Here is a 23430-nt window from a genome sequence, read left to right on the forward strand (position 1 = left end):
ACCTCCTTACCCAGTCCCCCTGATTATCATCCTCTTCCCCCTTCATCTTGCCTCCCCTCCCTCCCCCTCTCTCTTTAATAGTATATCTCATTGTCTGATAAATGATTGCTTGTTTCCTGACTGTCTTCCCCTACTGGGCTCTAAGATCCATGAAGGTATAACTTGCTTCTTAGCTCCCTGCTCTAATACATCGACTCATGTATACAATGAACCAATAAATATTTTCTAAATAGTCTATAAACCCTTTCACCTCTTATTTAATCCACTTACAGCCTAATGAGTCAAAATTATAGTCCATTCTACAGATGGGAAAACAGGCTTCCCAAAACTCTGAAAAACATATCCACAGGTTAACTGTTTATAGTCTTGTTTCCTTTAGGAAAAAATGAAAAGTGGCTTTAGGAAATTTATGACCTGGTCCAGGTTCCACTGCTAGATGGGAGAAACTGAACATGAGTTGGTGTCTTACAGCTCATCCACTGCCCTTTTCAACACACTACCACTTTGTATGCCTAGCTCTGTTGGATGGTATGTTGCAAACAAGATGCTAAGAAAGCTGGATACAGACAGACTTGGTACCCTGGAGCCAGTGTGCCAAGGGTAATGTCATGAAGTGAGAGACATTAGCAGGACCAAGAGATGAAATTTAGAGAAGTAATTTGGAAAGGAAAGGCATACTGGAGATGGGGTGCAGATTCCAGCCCAGGCAGGTCTAGTGGCTGCCTGGCAGCTTTTGACTCTTGTTTGGGGATGTCTCTTGACTGCTAGGCTGGGCTTGTCCCCACCTGCCCCCTGGACTCCCATGCAGCTCTGTGCCCTGCCAGTCTTCTGCCCCCGTCAGCGGAAGGCGCCGACAAGCCCTGTGGTCCTCGGCTTGAGCCTCCAGCCGGCCTCTTGCACACACACACCCCCCCCCCCCCCCAGTCAGGAAGTGCAGAAAGAGGAAGAGAGTCGCTGGGCAGGATGAGCGCATTGGGGGCTGGCCACAGCGCCGGGGGAGGCTGCGATGTGGCTGCAGCTCTGGGCCCCGCGAAGGTGCTGGGGACGAAAGAAGCCGAACTGCCCGGGGCATTGAGGCAGATGTGGCGCTCCCGCTCCTGGGATGTGCCACAGATCCCTGCTGAGGTTCCCCAGACACAGTAGGTACAAGGGTGGCCTGGGATGGGCACAAAGACCTCTATCTCTCTATGCACTTACTAAATGGTGTGGAAGAATGGCAGAGGTGGGCTCACCCGTCCATTTTACAGCAGTTCCTTGGAGGCACAAATGAAAGAGGTTTGAGGACAACGCTGATGTTTCCAGGCTTGGGGTAACATGGTACAGGGCTCCACTCCAAGATAGGAGTTGAGAGAGAAAGGCAGGGTTATGAGGAGAGAAGCCCTCCCAGCACTGACTGTAGTACACGGTGTGAGGTGCTGCTGGAGTTTTCCCAGTCCAATGCAAGGCCTGTGTAAACTCCATGAGATCTTCAGCTGCCTCCAGTTTTTCCCATAGAGTTTGGTGATAACCACCCGAAGACTTCCTCAAAGAAAATGTAAGTGCCCCAGGAAGCCAGGGTCAGGCCGTCTTCCATCCTAATCCCCATTGTTGGCTGGAGATCTGGAGTCCGCTTCTCCAGACCTACTGGAAACTGTATCAGAGAGAGTTCTGGGCCTCTGGGTGTTGGTTGTTGCTCAAAATCACTGGCTTGTTTGCGGGTCGCAGCCCCCTTGCTTTTTCTATTTGTGGAAGGCTCAGCCTGGAAAACAGGCTGTCAGAACCCCAGAAGAGAGGTAAAAGTGAAGGCGACAGAATGTGGCTTTCTAGAAGGGAGGGCAAACTGAAACTGTAGGCATCAGGGTGGCATGATTTGGGGAGGAGGTGGACCAAGGCCAGGCCTCCCATAGCTCTGCAGCATCTAGAGACCACTGAGTTGTGGATCCCCAAACATGTGTGATGGTGTGTCTCCTGGTGACTTCTGGTTCCAATTGGTCTCATTTCTGGAGGAGAACGTATGTCAAAACTGAAGAATATTTCTGGATGTGTGTGTATGAGGGAAAGTTGAGGTCCTGTAATCGTTGCCCTCAGAGATATCCGTGTGTAGGAGATATTTTGTTCTATATGGGTGTTCTTTATGGGAAGGAATGTGTAAGTTGTGCCTGTTATCCTTATGTGTATTAGAATGTGCAGGAAGTACATAGGCCGTCCCAGTGGTATAAGAGCTCAAGGGCATGTTGGACATTGTGCTGGGGAAAATTCCATACATTAGGAATGGGTAAGGGACTGAAGCCATTGTGAGCAGCTGTGGAGGGATGACATCGTCTGAGGAACACTGAAGTTCTTTGTGAGTGTGTGAAGGTCACTGAATGACTTTGGTGTCTTGAATGCGAGAGGAAAGTGTGAGTCCAGTAATGACTGCGGGTTATTAAATGTGAGGGGCGTGTCTGCTGCGTGCAGGGAGAGCCTTGTGTGACTTTTGTTGGTGGGTGTTCTTTCGAAGAGCCAAGGGGGTTAGAGTGGAGGGAACCACGAGTGGCTGAGTGGGTGCGAGAGAGCAGTATATAACTTGTGGGTACGGGAGGAGAGGTGGTGACAGCCGCCCTCGAGTGTGTATACTTTGGTCATGTAGGTTGCTTGATGGAGGAGGACAGAGTGGAGCGGGAGGAGATCAGACCTCTGGGAACAGCTTGAGCGGCTCGGGCCAGGAAGTCAGTCCCTGCCTGCCGGCGGGTCGCCGAACTGGGTGTGGGTGGTACCTCCATAAGTCCCGCCCCCAGGCCGCCTCGACCGGCTGAGGCACGGCCTGAGGCCGGCAGAGGGCGCCGTAGGGCGGGCACGGCTGTACGGCCGAGGGGGCGTGCTCGGCGCGGGCGGGCAGGCAGAGGCCCGGCCAGCTATGCGGGGTCCTGCGGCCGCGGCTGTCGGCACTTCCTGGAGCGGAGGCCGCTTCCCCGGCACCTGGGAGCGGGGCGCGGGGACGCGCAGCACAGGGCGGGCGGAGCGCGCGCTCGCCATGAGCTCGGCGGGCGGTGCGGAGCGGGCGTGCTGAGCCCCGGCCGCCGGCCCGGCATGGGCGTCTCCTGCGGGCCCACCGCCGGCCGGGGCTAGGGCCGGATGGAGCCGCGGGACCCCAGCCCCGAGGCCCGGAGCAGCGACTCGGAGTCGGCCTCCGCCTCGTCCAGCGACTCCGAGCGCGACGCGGGTCCCGAGCCGGACAAGGCGCCGCGGCGCCTGACCAAGCGGCGCTTCCCGGGGCTGCGGCTCTTTGGGCACAGGTGAGCGGGGTGACGGCGGGACTGGCTGTCCCGGCGTGGGTGTCCAAGCGCTCGGCACAGGCGGTCCGGGTGGTGCGCGAGCTGGCACCGGCTGTGTCGTGCGCTTCGTCCTTAGTGCCGTGGTAGGGTCAGCTCCTAACCCTCCCGCAAGGAGACAGAGTCTCCCCAACTCCTTGACACCAGCGGTCAGGAACCCTCCGACTGGCCACCACTCCTTTTTGACAGTCTTCCTGAGCCTTTTTACCAGCGTGGTGGGGGCGATCACACCCCCCTTCGTGTTCTCTGGAACCTATCTGCCAACTACCACTGTTTGGCATCTGCTGATTGTGGTCACTGTGATTTGCCAGAGCACATGGCTGTCTCCAGGTCACTGATTAAATTACACAATGTTTTATAAACTTCTTGAACAGTGGGTGTCTAGCGTTTTGTTCTCCTTTACTCTTAAACAGCATGAAGATACCCCTCTCCCTCAGCTAGACAGTCATCCTCTCTTCCCCCACCTTCTTCCAATTCTTGCTTTGGAAAAGGACGAAGTGGGCTATAGTTTTGAATCAAGGTTGGCTGTTCAGGCTTCATCTTGTCCCCTTCCAAAGCACTCCAAATATCACCATATTGTACCTGTGACAGAGCTTTGACCACGGCTGTGGTGGGAGACTGGGAGAGGGTGTGGAGAGACTGAGTGCCAGCATTTCATGGCATGTATGCTCATGTGTGCCTACCTGAAAAGCCCTGGTAGAAGGGACCACCAAGGAGTATCCTACCTAGCTCTCAGATCGATTTCTTTCTGACCTCTGATTTCTTTGATGACTGAAGAGCTTGCAGCCCTAGAGCCTTAGCTGATTGGACTCTGACCCCTTGAACTCTGCCCAGGGCCTCCTCTTACTTTTTGTGGCTGTTTAAGGCTTTGCTGTATTTGGCCCCTTCTGAGCTTTGCCTGGGCCCTTTCCAGGGTAGATTTACCTACTAATAACCTGTGTGGTTTTCCTCTGCTGTGTGGGTGGTGTGCCTGTGGTGCTGATCTATGCCCTCTGCTTGGCTTACCCTAGCCAGGGCCCTGCTCTTTGCACCTGCAGTGTGTTGCTGAGCGTACACCACAAGAGATCTGGATCCTTGCACTGGCAGATGGAGCTCGGTAGACGTCTGTGAAGCCACGCAGGCTCAGAATCACATCAGACAGGGCAGGCAGTGAAGCTTCCAATACTTCTGTTTCGTCACCCACAGCCCTGCAAGATCAGAGCAGCTGACACCCAGCACTGCAGGATGTCGCCTTCAGTGTTCACAGGCTCTTGGGGAGGGGGAGGGGCTCCCCTGAAGGCTTCCTGTTGCTGCCCATGGGGCACCAAGTGTTGAGTGCTTCTGACCTGTGGCTGTGCCCGTTTGGAAGAGTCACAGGCTTGTGGATGCAGCCATGAGATTTGGGCACTTTCAGCAGGAAGAACAAGCAGAACGATGAGTCCCTTTATATAATCTCTAAAATAAGCAGGATAGGTTCTATTTTTCCATTTTTATAGATGAAATAAACACAGTATCAGAAAGGAGCCATTTGTCCAGAGTCACACAGCACATAAGAGGCCGAGACAGCATTTGAACTCAGGTTGGTCTGATTCCAAAATCCACATCCCTTTCTCTGTACCGGGATCCCAAACACAACATCATAGAGGCCCAGGGGAGCTTTAAGAAAGTCAGATTCTTAGATCTTACCATTGGTGTATCTGGCTCTTCAGCTCTAGAAGTGAGCCTGGGCGTTTCTCTAGAGCACACAACTGGAGAAGTACAGGATCACACCACCCTGGGATGGGAAGTGATTTTCTAGGATGCTTATTGAGAAGAAAATCAGAACACTTCTAGAAACATAGATGCAGTGGCCTGAGCTCTGGAGCCCTGCGCCAGGGCAGTGGTGCTTTTAAAAAATGAGGAGACTGGGAGATACTGCTGGGGAAGGGGTCCTCTGACAGACTGGGGAGGCTAGCCTCAGTTCCCTCTGAGATGCTGCTGGGGAAGGGGTCCTCTGGCAGACCGGGGAGGCTAGCCTCAGTTCCCTCTGAGATGCTGCTGGGGAAGGGGTCCTCTGGCAGACCGGGGAGGCTAGCTTCCGTTCCCTCGGAGATGCTGCTGGGGAAAGGGGTCCTCTGGCAGACCGGGGAGGCTAGCCTCCGTTCCCTTCACTTGATGCCAGGTGACAATGGGAATAGATGTTTGAATTAGTGCCTCTGCTTTGGGTTCTGTCCTTTTAATGAATACTGCTGCCTTTGTAGGCCACTGGTAAGTCCTCGGTGCCCAAGAAGGAACCATTCTTCCATCTTTTCCCAGGCTCCATGCTTATTTATAACCCAGCTCTTGTTTCTCCGTGGACATTCAATTTTGTGTTTTACCACACTGCTTTTATCACCCCACTTACACCTTACACCTTGGGGCTGAGGGGCCTCCTAAGTGAATGGGCCAGAAGACAGGTCCATAAGTGACAGCCAGCTGAGTGGGCTGCTCAAGCCATGTTGGGCGCTGTATTTGGACCTTGGCTTACTTAGCAGTGTCTGCTGTGGGCTTGGCAGGGGTAGGGGTGGGGCACATGGGTGTCACTTGTGGTCAAGTCAGAAAGAACAGTATCTGTGGTGTCTTCCTTCAATCCTACCCCTGCCCTATACAGTTGGCATCACTGGGTTGGGATCTGGGGAACACTTTGCCATCTACCTCTTCTTAGTCCAGTGAGACACAGAGCTGAGCTATAACTTCCTCAGCATACAGAGTCTTCCCAGCTCTGTCTCCATCTCACTCTACTGCTTCATACAGGGAGCCCTCAGCTCCCTCCTGGAGGAGGGACGGGTCTGCTGTGACCCCGGGTCATCTGGTTCTCCTCTACCCTGCGTAAGGCTGGTGGAATCTTTACACTCAGGCTCTCTGAACCTAAGGGTTGGTCAGTCTCCAGTGGGAGGATGGTTTCCCAGAACCAGTCCAGGGTCTAAGGAGAGGGACCGACTCATCCTCTGGCCTTTTGCCAGCAGCTTGGTCCTAGGCAGGTCACTCAGTTTGTGGATTAGCTGGTTTTGCACCCCAGGGGCGTCAGAAAGTGCCTGGCACCACTCACATGTCGACAGAAGGAGCTTTGGCCGTCCAACCCCCTGGGAGCCGGAGCGTCTGTTCTGCCATTCCTGCCCTTCATTAGTCTCAAAGTCATCATCTCCCAGAGGGCAGGAGACACACCTGTGGAGCAAGTTTGACACAATAGGTCTCATTTAGAGGCCATGCCACCTGGGGCCTGAAGACAAGGCTGGCAGAGGTGCCTGGTAAGCAGCATGAGCAGAAAGAGCCCCTGTTTGGGGTGGTTTTGCAATGAATGGGGAGGGACACGTTGAGGGATGCTGCTCTTTCAGAGGTGAGAACCCCTGTCTGTGGCGCCAGGATGTCTGGGGGCAAAAGGAACCTCTCTGAGTGAATCAATTGTCTTGCTCAGGCTATTGCTGGGAACAGCCCAGGTGGCTGTAGAAGCCTTGGATTCTTGCCAGTTTGGAGAAGAAGGGACCTCAGTGCCTCAGCTGGGTGCACCCTGCTCCCTTTGCTCCTCATACAACCATGTGCCCAGGTATGGAGCTGGCTCCTGTTGGGAAATGAAGGATGGATTCTCCTGGTCCCTGTCAACTGCCACATGGACCAGGCGAGGGAATGGGCAGTTCCTGTCATTTTGTCACCGTGGAAAATCAAACCCCAGTGTGTGGATTGACCAGGATTTGTACTTACTACAAGAAAATATGAGAGAAGCCGGGCGGTGGTGGCGCACGCCTTTAATCCCAGCACTCGGGAGGCAGAGGCAGGCGGATCTCTGTGAGTTCGAGGCCAGCCTGGTCTACAAGAGCTAGTTCCAGGACAGGCTCCAAAGCCACAGAGAAACCCTGTCTCGAAAAACCAAAAAAAAAAAGAAAATATGAGAGAAGGTATCCTTCCGGTCAAGGACAGAGGAAGGACTCTGATCCCTGGCAGAGAAAGCCTAGGCTTGGGACCTGGGGCTGGACATGAGAGCAGCAGACCTGCCCATGTCTTCCTGGAAGCTTTTCCAGACTTCTCCATGTTCCCCCAGAGGGGAGGAGGTTGATGGGCAGGTTGGCTAGCTTTGAGACTTGGGCTGAGCTGGTTCCCTAAAAGAAGTACTGGTCCCTTCATCTACCATAGTGGGCCAAAGGACTTCAAGGTCCTTGAGCTGACCCAGGATCCTGCCCTGCAATATCACTGTTGGCAGCAGCAGGGGACCAGGACTACTGTGGGGAAGGGCAGTGCCAGAAAAGTTCCTTCTGCCAGGCCGTTGGCCCCTGCTGTGTGTGGACCCAGACACCTTCACTTGGGGAACTACCTGAAGACTCCGCTGGCTGCTGAGGGAAACCAGGAATAAGGGTGTGTGTTTTCATGTGGCTTGGCTCCGCCCTTCCAGGTCCCTGGAGGCTGAGGCCCAGTGAAGCAACCTTGACTCAGCTAAGGTCTCCCAGCCAGCCAGAGTCCTGTGCATTTGTGCCACATCAGGACACCCAGAGCCTTACCTGCTTCTGAGATCCTCACCTGGTACTCCCAACCCGCCTCCCACCTCCTTCCTGCCCTGTGTTATCTTAGGCTCTCAACCTGTGGGTCCTGATCCTTTCACAGGGCTCGACTAAGACCATAGGAAAACACAGATATTTACATCTGATTTATCACAGTAGCAGAATTATAGTCAGGAAGTGTCAATGAAAATCATTGTATAGTTGGGGTTCCACAACATGGCGAACTATATTAAAGGGTCGCGGCGTTGGGAAGGCTCACAGCTCCCCTCCTTCCTGGAGCCATTCCCAGTGCTTTGTCTCAGCCGCTCCCTCTGTGTTTCATGTGAGGGCCCTGGGTGTCCTTGGAGTGCCAGCGTGTGGTCTCCCATCCCCTTGGCCCTCACGTCCAGGTGGGAAAGTCTAGGCCAGAACATGGACCGCTAAGGGCCTGTGAGAGCCGTGTGTACACCTAGAGCTGCGCTCCGCGGGAGGAGGGTGGACGAGGGAACTGAAAAGAGCCCTCGTGCTGCCCCTCCGCCCACTGTGTCCAGGTGAGCCATACCCAGATCACCTTTCTCCTGGCCTCAGCTACAGGCTTATAGGCCCTCCAGGGGCATAGAATCATCACTGTAGTGGCCTGGGTGGTTTTTTTCTTATTTTTTTGTTTGCTTGTTTTGTGTTTTGTTTTTCGAGACAGGGTTTCTCTGTAGCTTTGAAGTCTGTTCTGGAACTAGCTCTTGTAACCCAGGCTGGCCTTCAACTCAGAGATCCGCCTGCCTCTGCTGGGATTAAAGGCGTGCGCCACCACCACCTGGCTTTTTGCTTCCATTTTATAGATGAAAAAGATCAAGGCTAAGAAAGGTTGTGAAGTCCACCCAGGACCTCAGCCCAAAAGCCTTGGCACGGAACCTGACTGCTGTGCTTACTAACCCTTCGTGTCTATCCATCCTTTCTTGCAGAGCCTCAGGAGGCCTTAGGTATTCTGTGGGCTTAGTGAGAGGTTTGTACCTCACAAGGAGTTGCCATGATGCATGAGATGCTCTGCCCCTGGAAAGTGCCCCTCAGGTCCCTCAGCAGGATCAGGCTAGCTGTAAAGATACTGGGTGGGCAGCCTGAGCCCAGAAAAAAACCCATCAGGGTGCTTGATGGCTGGACCTGGAGAAGAGGGGTACATCTGTGACCTTTTATTAGGTGCCAGGGAAGAATATTCAGAAAGTGGGTTCAGAGGACCCTGTATAGCCTGGGGTCCGTGAATGCCTGAGGAAGAGAGTGGACCCCACTTTACACAGAACTCTCTCCCTCTATTTGCAGAGATCTGCTTCTCCTCCCTTCTGGCAGAGTGCCAGTTCAAAGCTCCCACAGAAAGGCCTCTCCCCTGCCAGGGCTGAACACCATCATAGCACATGCCAAAATAGCTGTCTGGGAGCCTGGGCCTGCACCACCCACGCCCCAGCATCTTGCGGGTTAACAGCTTGCCTGTCTCTCCGCCCCCCCTTCCCTAGCTTGCTGACATTTTACAGAGAGCCGGGGGTGGTTGTGAAAGGGGCAAGTTGGTTCCTGCTCCCTACCCCACATAGACAACCTGCTGCTGCCCACCTAGCTCTGGACGGCATCCTGTAGGAGAGCCCTGCTGTCTGACCTGCTGGGAAAATAGAGCTGAGGTCGGCCTGTTATGCCTCAATATGAGTGACACATTGTTGAAACCATATGGGGAGACCCAAGACAACACTGGGCAGCTGGCCACCCTCTCACAGCCTTTTTTAGTTTCAGTGGGGTTGGGGAGTGAAGATGGGGGTTGAGACAAGGTCTCACACTCAATAGCCTAGACCTGTCTTGGAACCCGTGGCAATTCTCCTGCTGTAGCCTCTTAAGGGTTGAGATTAGAAGCGTGAGCTGCCATGCCCAGCTCTTCTGGAAATTTGTTAAAGAGACTGAGACTCCTGTGAGCCAGTGCTAGGGTTTGTAGACAGGTCCTTGTACTCGCACGCTGTACCGAGCTCGGCATCTGCAGACCCTGTCTGCTTTCCCCTGTGATTTGAATGGTATGCCCTAGTTGGGCATAGTGGTACATGAATGTCATTTTAGCACGTTGGAGGCTGGGCCAGGAGGATACTGAGTTTGAGTTCAACCTGGGCTAAATAATGAACTCTGGGCTATATAGCCAGACCATGTTGCAAATAAAGGAAAAAAGAAAAGAAAAAGGATAACATGGGGGCGGGGGTAGGTTTATTTTGTTTTGTTGATTTGATTTGTTTTTTGAGTCAGAGTCTTGAACCTCTGCCCTTAGCCTCCCGAATGCCTTGGTATGAGCTGAACATTTTCATCTTTCACCATTGCTTGTGGTCACCAGAGATTACTCCTATGCGTGGCTCCCTGAGTGTCCTCTACACCAGTGTTCTGGCCCTGGCCCATGTGTCTTGACTTAGATAGATGTTACCAAATTGTCTTGCCAAACAGTTACCCTAATTTTTGGCCCTTTGGAGGTATTTCCTTTCTTGAAGCACTCATTAAACTGAGGAAAAATTTACCGTGAACTTTCTCTTTCTAGCCATGAACTTTTCTCTTTCTCTAGCAATCCACAGAGCCCTTGGAGCCCCAGTTATCAGATGGGGAGACTGAGGCTCAGGAAGGTGAAGCACCTTTGCCTGAGGTTGTAGAGCTGGTCAGAGGCAGAACTCTAAACATTTCCAAGTATGTGGTGGCCAGCCACCTTTGTTCTGACAGACTTCTTGCTTTAGCAGTAGGAAAAGTCCTGGGTAGCATGCATGGTGGCCTGGGGAGCTGAGAGCTATTCTAAGGAAGTCTTTAACGTGATAGCGGAGGCTTCTTTCTAGGCCAGGAGCCATCACCCACTCTGTGTTCTCTGATTTTCTTTATGAAACCCAGACAGCGGAGCTGGAACCCACAAAGTCACAAGGAGACAGTGGTCAGTGAGGTTGCGGGGAGGAGAGGAGACTGTGTTGGATATTTTTCGGACTGGGCTAGAGGATTCAGAGGTTGTGAGAAGTTAAATTTTGAACTTAAGTGGTGGGTCCATCTCCTCCTAGCAGGTGGGGAATTGGAATTTGCTTCAGATACTTGAGAAGGAAATGGACCCAGACACAGGTGCCACAAAGGAGTCCCTCCCGTTGGGAGAGCTGGAAGAAGACACATTAGCATTCCCGTAAGGGGTCAGTCTCAGAGCTGCCTATAAAACACAAGGTTTGAAGGTCTCAGGGCCTGTGGTCTCCTGGGGGATGCAGTCTAGCAGGTCAGTACTGTTAGCCCAAAATAACCAGGAGAGGGTCTGAGCAGCTCATCCCCATTCTTCCAGGGGAGAGCGTCCGAGGGAAAGTTTTCTAGCAGAGCCAGTGTCTGAGCCAGCTCTGGTGAGAAGGAGGGCTGGAGAAATGGCTCAGAGTTAAGAGCACTGGCTGCTCTTTCAGAGGACCTCAGTTCAATTCCCAGCAACCACATGGTGGTTCACAACCATTTATAATGAGATCTGGTGCCCTCTTCTGGTGTGCAGGCATACATACAGACAGGACACTATACATAATAAATAAATAAAGATTTATTTTAAAAAGGTGAGAAGGAAAACAGAGTTTGAGGTTGGTAAGGAGAGGGGCCTGGTCTCCATTAGAGAGACTCCATTTTAAAGAGGCCAAGCATAGAGGTGTCTGTGTGCCAGAAGGAACCAGAAGCGACAGATAAGGGCTTGCCAGTGGGTTTTCACTGACGCTCTGCCACTTGTCAGCTGCAGGCCTTGGGCTAGCCACTGCCCTGCATTATGCCTCACTCCCTATCTATAATGTGAGGATAGACAATGGGGACCTATAGTACCACCTATTAATTCAGCCAGCATTAATAGGATAAGATTTGCTTAACCTGGTATGGTAGTGATTGCCTGTGATTCCCAGCACTTGGGAGGTAGAGGTAGGAGGATCCTACCTTGGGAGGTAGTTCAGGGTCATCCTGTGCTACATGAGACACTTTCTCAAATAAGTAAATAAATCATCAATGGTCAAGTGAAGAATATATTTTTGTTAAATATAAAAATAGGAAAATGGGCTAGAGAGATGGCTCAGAGGTTAAAGGTACTTACTGCTAAGCTGATGAACTGAGTTCAATCCCAGAACTCATATGGTAGGAGAGCCAATTTCTGAAAGTTGTTCTCTGACCTTTACTTGTATGTTATGGCATGATGACATATATGTACCCACCCACATTCACGTGAAGACTTGTGCATGCACACACACATACAAAATTAATGTTAAATTTTTTTTTCAAAGGAAAATAGGAGGGAAAGCTGTTGGCTGCCAGGCCCAGGTTCTTGTCAGTTGTCAGTGGGGAGCAGTCATGCAGAAGTGCATGCTCCCAGATGACTCTGGGGACAGCAGGGGACTGAAGAGGAAACTACTACTTCTCCTACTTCTCAGACTCTAACGTGTTCCCCGAACATTTCATCAAGGAATTCATTTAGGGTCCTGGCCTAGCCCCCAAGCATCTCGGCATCCCCTCCTCCCCCTACTGTCTGTGGGGTAAGCAATGGCTTCCCAACCTGGAAAGGGGCCTCCAGGTGTCACTTACCAGATCTCCTGAAGAGGAGAGGTAGGTGGCCACCAAAACAAAGGCTGTTGCCATCCTCTTGTGCCCAAACAAAGAGAAGTGGCCTGGGCCTGTGGCCAGCCCTTGGTGGGGTACCCAGGAGGAAGCGCTTCCAATCCCTGAAAGCTCTGACCTCCCCCCACAGAATTCCCTATTCCTTCCTCCTGAGCTGATCCACAGTAAACACAGCTCCTGCCAGCCCTGTGCTGGACACACCACACCCAGATAAATTTACTAGGCCCCACCCCCAGGAGCTGGTTGCCTGATGGAAGAATAAGGCATTGGGAACCTAAGAAAAAAGGGCCATCCAGGGTTTCTGCGGGTAAAGAGCCAGATGAATGGTCGGCTGGAGTGGGGTGGTTGGCTAAGTGAGCAGGGGAAGGGAGGTGTGCCAGTGTAGGGACATGGCACTGGAGGTTGGCTCCCTTGTAACCTAGGGAGTTAGTGCCATGGTGTAGAATCCACCGAGTCAGTGGTTCTGTAAGTGTGGCACCGCAGACTGCGGACAAAGCAGTTTCCTAGGAATCGTTTCTGAGTGGCCCTGGCGTGTTCCTGTTCATGGCGCTGCTGTCAGCAGAGGCAGGGACGGGGCGTTAGCAGCCACTAGAGCCTTTTCTGTGTGCCAATGCCTTTTTAGAAAACAGTAGAGAGACTTGGACTGTGAGCTAGCTCAGGCGGCAGAGTGCTTACCTGACATGCCTAAAGCGCTTTCCGGCACAGCGCGGTGGGGGGCCTTCAGAAGGTGGGCGCACAGTCTGGGCTGTGTGAGACTGTCAGAACAGAGAGGATGGAAATTCGTGATTTGAAATGCTAGGTGTTGTAATCACAGCATTGAGGAGTCTGAAACCGGAGAATGGTGTTTAAGACCAGCCTGAGCTAACAGCAAGCAATAAGATCCCTTGTGTGTATGTATGTCTTTTTAGTATTTGTGTGATGAAATGAAGTTTGCCTGAGATTTTTGCTGCCCTCTAAACTAGAATGTGCTGAAACTCTCCGCTGAGTCCACGCTGTGGTCTGCTAGTGGCTGCTCAGTCCACGCTATGGTCTGCTAGTGGCTCTCTCACTCCTTCTTCTCTTTCCCTTTTGAGACTGGGTCTCTCTCTACATAGCCCTGACTGCCCTGTGTCACTACGTAGACCAGGCTGGCCTCAGACTCTCAGAGATCAGTTTGCTTCTGCCTCCTGAGTGCTGGGATTAAAGGTGTGCGCCTCCACATCTGGCCTGCCAGTGTCCTTTGTCCTGAACAACTGACAGAACTAGTCCTGCTTTCTTGCAGACATTTCCCCAAGTATGAATGAGTGAGCCTGCCACTTCAAAACCCGGTGCCAGTATTTGTTCTCAATAAGAAACTAAGTTTTTAGCAGGGCTTTTGAGCAGGACTCAGAATTTTAGAAATGTTACCTATATTCTGGTGGAGGGAGGGGCTTCCTAGGACAGGAAACTGTTGAGAGCAATGAAGACAGCAAAGGTGATGTTCTTTGAGGAACTATGTCAACCTTTGGAAGATCAATATAACTTAGTACCACAGTGTTCTCCACTGTCCTACACTTGCTGTCACAAAATACCATACAGCCTGGTGGCAGAGCAAGCCTGTGCTCCTACCCTAAGTGTGGCGCCAGGCCAGCCTGAGATACTTAATAATGAGAACCCTGTCTTAAAGAGGTCACCTCACCATGAAAAAAAAACCAAAACCTTGCAAGATAAAACTTTGAGTTCAGAGCTGGGCCGTGGTGGCGCATGTCTTTAATCCCAGCGCTCAGGAAGCAGAGGCAGGAGGATCTCTGTGAGTTTGAGGCCAACCTGGTCTACAAGAGCTAGTTCAGGACAGGAGCCAAAACTACAGAGAAACTCTGTCTTGAGAAACAAAACAAACAAACAAAAAACCCAACAAAAAAACAACTTTGGGTTCAGCTGGGCAGTGGTGATGCATGCCCTTAATCTCAGCACATGGAGGCAGAGGCAGGTGGACCTCTTAGTTAGAGGCCAGTCTGCTTTACAGAGTGAGTTCCAAGACAGCCAGAGCTACACAGAGGAACTGTGTGTCCAAAAAAAAAAAAAGGAAAAGAAAGAAATATTACTTGTCATATTTTCAGGTGATGCCACACTCATCTGGAGGCTTGGTGTGCTGCCCCTCCCTTTCCTAACTCCACACGATGAGGCGAGACTCACCCTCCATGTTCCTCCACCAGAACAACCCGCAGGCCTGGCACTCGCGCAGGGTGAGTGCGTCAAGAACCAGCTGCTGTAGCAAACCAGAAACATAAATGAGCCGTTGCCTCCAAGTTAGACTACAGAACTTGACCCTAGGACTCACATGGAGAAGGCGACAGCGGCTGGGACGAGTGTCGTCCTTTGACTGCCACACTTGCTCTGCGGAACTTGCAAACACACACAGAACACATGTTATTTTTCAAGTTAAACTGCCTTTTCACTGATTTTTGTTCTATGAGCTATAGCTTGCTCACCCATCCTCCTCCCTTCTTCCTTTTCCCAAAACAGGGTCTCAGCCTGTAGCCCTGGCTGACCTTGAACTCAGAGATTTTCCTGCCTCTGCCTCCTCAATGATTAGTGCTCTCAGGTTTAATGTAGAATGTGCTTGGTTAAATGTTAATAGCTATTACCAGTTCCCCAGACAAAATTATTTTAGGATTCTTTTCAAAATTCTTTTCAGTAATTATTTTGTTAAGAGTAGAAATGGTTCTGGAATCAGGAAGCTTGATAGCTGCCGTTCCCTAGTGAGCCATGGCAGGAACGTGAGTTAGGGAGCGGGGTGTTGGCATACTGGGATGTGTGTGACACCAACTGATCTCTCCTAAATATTCTTTAGCTGGCATGGACCCAGGCGCTCAGAAAGACTGCTGGCCCCCTTGACAGGGCCAGAAGAGTCAGGCTCTGGAGGCCCAGCTCAGCTACTCCTGAGACAGGAGTCAGGCTCCTGGGAGCCTCAGGTTGCACCATCTGTTCAGCAGGGACAGGAGGCCTCCCGCACAGGGAATCACCAGCCTCCTGGCTAATAATGCTGGTGAGAAAAGGCTGTCTAAGTTGTGAAGCACTCCATAGATAATTATTTTTGTGGTTGTTTTGTCTGGAATCAGTGTGTTTAGCTGCCCAAGACCCCATAAAAGCCTGTCCCATGGACATAGGAGAACAGTGAGTGATTGTTCCCCTTTCCTTAAAAGGGTTGCCACTCCTGCGTACCCTTCTGCATACCTTGTCTGCCTTCACCAGACACGGTATGGGCTGTCCTTTTACTGGAGGAGAATGTATTGATGCTGTCACTCAGCCTGGCTTGGGACTTGGGGAAGAGGTGCCAGGAGGGCAGGCTCCTGTGCTGTTCTGTGCACTACCCACCCACCCACCTCCTGCTGCCTGCCTGCTGCAGGGCCAGGAGCCACCACTGGGAGAGGAAGTGCAGTCGGTTACCAATTGGGCTATTTTCATAACGGCTGTCTCCGGCTTGGGGGAGGAGGGTAGGGCGGGGGAGGGGGCAGAGGAGCAGCCACTGCAGCTGGCTCTCCAAACTAGGACTTGCTCCGCAGAGTCCGGTCCGGCAGCCAGAGCAAACTGGAGAGAGAGCCCAGGCGCCAAGGACCCCAGCCCCAACCTGCTTGTCCGCCTCTTGCCTGCCGCCTTGCCTTCCAGATCAGGTCAAAGGGGACTCCCCTCTCTTACTTACCTTCTGCTCCCTCCTACGACTATCTGGGTGCATTTGGGGAAGGTAGATCAGGGTGGGCCCAGGCACCACCATCTCTAGATGAGGGCCTCCCCTGCCAGCCCTCCCCGCATCTGATAGAAAAGGAACAGGGCCTGGAGGACCCACCAAGCCTGGGCAGAATCTAAAATGGCTGATTGACTATCTAGCCACACTATATCCTCCAGCACTGGCCTACCTGTTCACATGTGTGTTCTTGTTTTGTTTGGGCAGAATCTCTTTATAAAGTTGGCACCCTGACTAACCAGCCTAGGCAAGCCTAGATGAAGCAGGCTCCCTTCCCAGCTCTCTCCCCCCACTCCAATTCTGGGACTTCCAGAGTACAGGTGCCCTACCCCAGGCCCAGCCTTCATGGAACAGAGGTCTGTAGGATCCTTCCCATGGCATGCCATAGCCACTGTGGCAGGACCCAATTGGTGTCCTATGCAGTTCCTCTGGAGGAGCAGATGCCCAGGTGGCCTGGGGCAGGGCTTTGTTCCTCATGTGGTAATGGTGGCCACCCTGGGTGCTCCTGCTTCCTTTTCTGGGTTCCCCAGGCCCTGGGGGTTCCACCGTGGTCCAGGTCTGCCAGGTAGCATGAAGCGCTTTGTGTGCATCACTGCAGCAGAATGTCCCTTATGCTGGCCTTTAAGTTGGGCGGTAGGACCCCATCCTGTACATGGGGATGTAGATTTGGAGGGGCTCGTTGATCTGGTGGTAGATGCTGGGTTCTAAAGTGGTTGCTTGCTTATTTATTTATTTTCAGACATGTCTCGTGTAGGCCAGGCTGACAGTAAACTTGCCGTGTAGTCCAGGACAACCTTGCCTCCCAAGAGCTGGGGATGACAAGGTTGCACAGCTACACCAGATTTTCCATAGTGTAGCTGGCGTCAGTGTGAGACAATCTGAGCAGGCGGCATCACCCTGGCCTAGCTGGTGACTGAGGACAAACTGGGCTCCATTAACTCCACAGGGGCTGCCTTAGCTCTGCTGCAGCTCTGCTCATCAAGGGCACATGGCCTGGCACCGCCACGCCACTCCCCACTCACGGCATCCCCCACTCTCGCATTGGCCCTGTCCTCATCAGGGTCCTCAGGGTCAGGTGGAGATTAATGGAGGCCTCTAAGCCATTTTTATGTTGTTCTCCTTGAGTGTGGCTGGCTGCTCCAGACAAGACCTGGCAGCCTGGGCAGGGCTGGGGGGCAGGGAGGTCCATTTTGCTATGTTGTTGGTGTGAAAATCTTCCGGGGCCTCCCCCAAGACCTTTGCATGTACCGTGTGTGTGGAGGTGACACGGAATGAAGTGAGAAGTGGCCATTCACAGCTGAACTGTGGGAGAACTCAGGCCCAAGCAGGGCTTCTTTTATTTGCTTTGTTTTGTTTTCTAATTAAATTAATCAGTTGAGATGGAGTCACACTGTATGGCCCTGGCTGTCTTGGAACTCTTTGTTGACCAGGGTGGCTCTAGCTTACAGAAGCCCACCTTCCTCTGCTTCTGAAGCACTGAGATTAAAGGTGTGCACCACTGTGCTGTGCACCACTGTGCTGTGCACCACTGTGCTGTGCACCACTGTGCTGTGCACCACTGTGCTGTGCACCACTGTGCTGTGCACCACTGTGCTGAGCTTTATTGTTATTATCATCTCTTTTTAAGACAGCTATGTACTGGAGCCCAGGCTGACGTGGGTTCACTGTGTAGCCTAGGTTGGCTTCAAACTTACAGCTTCCTGTTTCAGCCTCCCAAGTGCTGGGATAATAGGCAGGAGCTGCCAGGCCCACTGAAGGAGCCTCTCAGAGATAGGAAGTGAGGAGTCAGGCAATCTCTGGCCAGTAGACCAAAGTTTCTATAGAGATGAGATGAACAGGAAACATGGGACCCGCAGGAGGGGCTGTGGGCACCCAGTGGTGTTTGGGGGTGGTAGTGCCCAGCAGGGGAGCTTCTCCTAAGATGTCAAACAGTCTTAACGGTCTTAAACAAACAGGGAAACTGAGGTCCATGGTATATGGTCATTTGCACTGGCTTGGCTTTGTGTTCCACTGGGAGGCTGCACCCCTGGGGCAGCTGAAGAAACATTTGTTACAGGTGTGTCTTGGAGCACCTAGCAGCGTGTGGGTTCTAAAGTCATGCATGTAAACTGCCATGTGTCCTAACATGAGCTGCTTCCTTCTTATCTTGTCATGCAGGTCTGGGACAGCAGGGAGGGCCCAGCCTTTACCACTGCCCAGAGAGCATAGCAGTACCTCCCCCACACCAACTGTGGCCTTTTGTTTTCTGGGTGACACTAGCATCAGGCGGTGTGATGTGTCCGGGTGACTAATCTCCTCCAGGCTGGGCAGCTGTCACAGCGGGGCCTGCAGAGTGCTGGGGAAAGCTGACACCCTAGTGGAGACCTGGCAAGGGCCCTGGCGGCCGCAGGCACCGAGGCCTGCAGTTTCCTCTTCCTGGGACAGAAAGTAGACCCTAACTCAAGTAGCCGTGGTCACAGGACCCAGACTTTGCCACTGGCTGGCTGTGTGACTACTCCGGGCATGCTCTCACCACTGTGAACCTCGTTCTTACCTGTATAATAATACTGTGGTCCTGCCTCCCTCAGAGTGGCATCAGTGAGGTGGTAAAGGGCTTACCCAAGGCCTGTCACAGTAGATGCTGGGCAAGCAGGATGGGTGCTAATATTGTGGGCCCTTTCTCTAGCCCATCTCACCCTGTCCCAGGGTCCAAGAGAACCTTGTATTCTACCCATCCCTGGGGTCCCACATCTGCTCTATACTATCTGCCTGTGGGCTTTGTGTATGCTACTCTTCTGTGGCCTAGTTTCTTCATCAGGCACTGTGTGTGTGTGTGTGTGTGTGTGTGTGTGTGTGTGTGTGTGTGTGTACATAGTGGACTCAGTCAGTATTAGCTGGATGACCCTGAGTTTGGGAGGAAAGCAGCCTTTAGTGTCCGCTTTTTCATTTCTGGAACTCACCTCCTGTCCAGTCTTAATGCTGCTTTCCCAGCACAGCCACCTCCTGCTCACTGATTGCAGGAGCTCTGTCCCCTGGGCCCACTTCCTTCTCTGTTACACCCTGTACCTGCCTTGAAGCTACTTGCCCAAGACCCATGGCAAGGATGGATGGAGGATTGAGGAGATCAGGTGCTACATATATCAGGCGGGACTATGCTCCCAGACTGTCCTTCCCCCACTTGCCCATTAATGGTTAAGGGTACTTTGCCCCTGCTCTGGTCTTCAGCAGAAACAGTCTGCCAGTCGTTCATGTCTGTGATTTGTTCCATGACTGTGTCTTGGCCTTCCATGGCTGTTCTTTGGAGCTATCACCCTTAGCTGCCTGGAAGCTTCCTGCCATCCTCAAGTGTAGAAGAGGTGTGAGTAGAAGAAGCTGATCCCAGTGGCCTGGGAAGGAGGAAAGGTAGAACAGGGAAGTAGGTGAAAGGAGAGGGTCTCTGGAGAGCTCGCATGGGTGGAGACCAAGGCCCCTGCCTTTCTGTAGGAGGCAGTCTGGGTCATCTCAAGCTTAGAATTATTAGCCCCAGGCTTCAAGCCTGGGGACAATGGTACACTGGGTCCCTTGGCAGGAAGACTTAGGGGTTTTCAGGCATCACACTCTGCTTTCTAGAAAGGTGAGACAGAGCCACTCAGTACCAGGAAGTTTTTAGAGATGTATACACATGGCATCCGGGATTCAGAAGGCTCTTCTTTTAGCCTAAGCCTCTTACTGCATCTACCAAGTTAAGACAAGAGCACTCTTTCCTGGGGATGGAGAGGGGCATGCCTTTCTAACTCTCTGAAGCCTGGTTTCCCAATGTCTGAACCCAAGGTTGACGCTGAGGATAGGGATTTTATCGGGACCGAGACCTTCGCAGATAGCCTGAGTTTGTTGGTTTATTCATTTGTCCGTTCTTTCATTCATTCATTTAGTTGCACTGTATCCTAGGAGAGGAGCCCAACCTGTTCCGTGTTGGCAGAAGGAAGGTCAGATGAGAGGGAAAGACTCCAGGGCCCTATGGTCTATGGAGGCGTGGTCTGGGTCCCAGATTGCCTTTTGTTTTCATTTCTGGCAAGGTAGATGAAGACCCTTTAGGCGCATCTCCCGAAAACTCCTGGGTAGAATTTGGGGAATCCTAGCCGGGAACAGTGTCTGCTCTCCCATAGCTGTAAGCCTGGGTTCCCTGCTCATCTGATACCTGTAAGCATTTTCATGGAGGCCAGAGTGTCCTCATCCCTAGCACCTAAGTGTCCCTTCTTTGCTCGTGGGGCACAGGTGGGCTTTAGCTTGGCCCAGCCCCTGACGCTCCGAGTCTGATGCCCAACAGCCCCTGGTATGGAGCCTTTCTTCAGGAGGCATTTCCAGCAGAAGGCACCCGGTCCTGGGCAGAGGCTGCAGCCGTCCAATGGTGTGGGGCTGCCCACAGGCAAGGCTCGCCGCCGCTCTCCTGCAGGGCAGGCCTCCTCCTCGCTGGCCCAGAGGCGCCGCTCCAGTGCACAGCTCCAGGGCTGTTTCCCCAGCTGCGGGGTGGGCACCCAAGGTGCCAGCCGCAGGCGCTCCAGCACTGCACCCCCTGCCTGCAATCCCCGCTTCATGGTGGATATGGTGCCCATCCTACAGCCTGCCAGTGTCGGGGCCCAGCTTCTGAGTGCACCTCTCCTGTTGGCTGGGCTTGTGGGCATGAAGGAGGAGGAAGGGGCCCAGGAGGGAGATGAGACAGCTGGGGCATCAAGTGATGCCAAACCGGGCACCAGGACACCAAGGCCCTCTTCGCACCAGGGCGCCTGGCCATTGCTTCCCATACCCCGGTGCCTGCGCAGAGCTTCCTCCCACCTGCTCCCTGCTGATGTGGTGTATGGCCATACTCTTTGGGGCCTGCATGGGCACTATCGTCGCCTCAGCCAAAGGTGGCCCTCAGGCCAACACCCGAGTGTTGGGAGCCGAAGCCAAAGAGCCTCGGGCACTGCATCAGGCCTCATGATACCTGCCCGTGCGCGCCCACTGTCACGCAGACGCCAGGTAGCTCTAAGGCGGAAGTCAGCTGGACCCCAGCCCTGGAACACCCTGCTTATGTAGGTATAGCAGTGGTCAGCAGGGCGTGTGGTGTAGCCTCCTTGGGGACTAGCTCAGAGGAAGGGCTTTGAAGCTCTACCTCGTCCGGGGGTGGCCCTCCTGAAAGCGGCTTGGGGCAGTGCTGGAAGGAGCTGAAGAGCCTCAGAACTCTGTGGGCTTCTCTATCTTGTACTTTGTGAAAGTCACTGTAAGCAGTTTTTCCGGGTAGTGGGGAAATAGAGTCCGCAAGCTCCCAGCTGGCCCTGGGGCTTCAGTTGTCCTTCTTTCTGTAGGAAAGCCATCGCCAAGTCAGGCCTCCAGCACCTGGCACCCCCTCCTCCCACGCCTGGGGCCCCGTGTGGTGAATCTGAGCGGCAGATCCGGAGCACTGTGGACTGGAGTGTGAGTGTCTGCGTACTAGGCGGGGGAGGGAGCCACCCCTCAGTTCCAGTCCTGCTGGCTCTGAGCCTCCTGAGCAGTCAGGACCCAGGGCTTGTGGGCCACTGGGAGAGAAGTCCCCATGTCTGGGCAGACTTCCAAGGGGAGGCAGCAGCCTTTGAGCCAGGCTTAAAGAGAGGAAAGCAGACTGTGGTGGCTGTAGCAGGCTTTTCTCGGGAGGTGATGGGTAGGATCGGGGCGACAGATAAGCACTGAGCCTGCTCATCCCGTGGGTTAGGAGTCAGCAGCGTATGGGGAGCACATCTGGTTTGAGACCAACGTGTCCGGTGACTTCTGCTATGTCGGGGAGCAGTACTGCGTAGCTAAGATGCTGGTGAGTGAGCTCAGTGGGACCTGCTGCCCCCTGGTGGTGTAGTGGGTCTAGACCTCAAGGCAAGAGCTGCAGCCCTTGGTGGGCACTGCTCTCACCTGCTTGCACTTGCTGTGGGCTGCTCCAGGGTGAGAGGAAGGAGTCATGTCTAATGACAGGTGCTGGGAGTGGAATCCCCATACACTGAACATGTTCTTTGCTTGCCCTGAGCTGGTATCTCAGGTAGAGTTACCTGGTGCCTCAGGGCCTCCCCTCTTTCTGTCCTGCAGCAGAAGTCAGTGCCCAGAAGAAAGTGTGCAGCCTGTAAGATTGTGGTGCATACCCCATGCATTGAACAGCTGGAGAAGGTACGTGCAGCTGCTCAGCCTTTGTGTCCTCGCCTTGGGATGCTGAAGCATTCTTGAAATACACACCTGTAGCTCCGTATACAGGTTACACAAACATAGCGTGCCAGGAATGACCCAGCAAGCACAGTAGCAAAGCCCCTGAGTCAGATGCCTGCTTTTAGCCCTGCCTCTCCCCATGTGTTAGCTGTCGTACCTTACTGTAGAGTGAGCATGGCTTACAAGTGTGGTTCATTGACTATTGCCCAATAGCATGAGTTAACAGGTGGTGACCAGTGTGTCGTTTTACCCTGTCCAGCCTAACATTCAAAGGGGCCATTGTGGGCTTGGGCTACAGCAGCTGTCTTATATGTGCAGTGTCCTAGCTTCACTCTCCAGTTCCAGATAATCAAAACAAAACAGCCAAACTTCCAGATGTTCGGCTGTCATGGGCCCATCTGTGTTCCTTCTATGTGTACTGCTGGAGGATACTTCCCAAGGACCATTTTCCAAGCGTGTCTGTGGGAGGAAAGGGGAATGCCAGACCAGGTGCCCGTCAAGACAGGGAATGAGCTTGGCGTGGAAGATAAGAGCTCCCATGCTTGCTGAAGTCCAGGCTGTCATGTGACAAAGTCTTTAAGAACATAAATGCCCCAGCAAGGCTAGTTTAGGCTGATTCCTCCAGTCCCTGAATTGTACAGTGAGGCTTTTCTATAGTTCTTCTGAGACCAAAGCAGGCATTGGTAGGGAGAAAAGTAGACACGTGTTCCTGGCTGGGCATAGTGGGACATGCCTGTAATCCCAGCGTTCGGAAGGCAAGACAATCTCTTCAAGTTCAAAGCCAACCTGGTTTATATAGAGAGTTGCAGGACAGCCAGGGCTCTCTGTGTGTGTGTATGTATGTGAGAAAGAGATACGAGAGAGACAGAGATAGGAGGGAGAGAGAGAGAGAAGGAAATGCAGCCCTGTTATAGAAGGTGACCATGAACCTGGGCTTACAACATTGGCTAAGGGTCTCCAGGGGTCAGTCTGCACAGTCACAGGAGGGATTGGTTCCTGCCTTCACTTGGGCTGGGAATGCTGGAGGGGGAGAGAGAAATAGATGATCAAATAGTGCTCCCACTCACTACAGTGTGAGGGGGACATGAACCCCCATCTCCACCCTAGCCTCTCCATCCTTGTATCCTAACTAAAAAAACTGACCTATGGTCAGTGGTCAGGAGGGCTTCTGAGAGGGGATAGCCCTGTTCCAAGGGGCTCTTGGGGT

The 23430-nt window shown here is 52.9% G+C and overlaps 1 protein-coding gene across 12 annotated transcripts in view; it reads left to right on the forward strand.

The window, feature by feature from the left end:
• Positions 1–23430, forward strand: part of Dgkz (diacylglycerol kinase zeta) — a 41943-nt gene that overhangs the window by 9470 nt on the left and 9043 nt on the right. For 2 of the 12 annotated variants that reach the window (XM_085696579.2, XM_048428335.3), the window contains exons 2-4: positions 21365–21473; positions 21748–21843; positions 22113–22187. In XM_085696579.2, coding sequence (XP_085552705.1) covers positions 21365–21473; positions 21748–21843; positions 22113–22187 — 280 coding nt within the window. Of the gene's footprint in view, positions 1–948; positions 1144–2958; positions 3255–17704; positions 21092–21364; positions 21474–21747; positions 21844–22109; positions 22188–23430 lie in introns of those variants that run through there. The other 10 variants (XM_048428336.3, XM_085696580.2, XM_085696583.2 and 7 more) reach the window with 10 other exon arrangements.

Source organism: Myodes glareolus, chromosome 10 (genome assembly GCF_982192425.1).
Source record: "Myodes glareolus chromosome 10, mMyoGla1.1, whole genome shotgun sequence".
NCBI lineage: Eukaryota > Metazoa > Chordata > Mammalia > Rodentia > Cricetidae > Myodes > Myodes glareolus.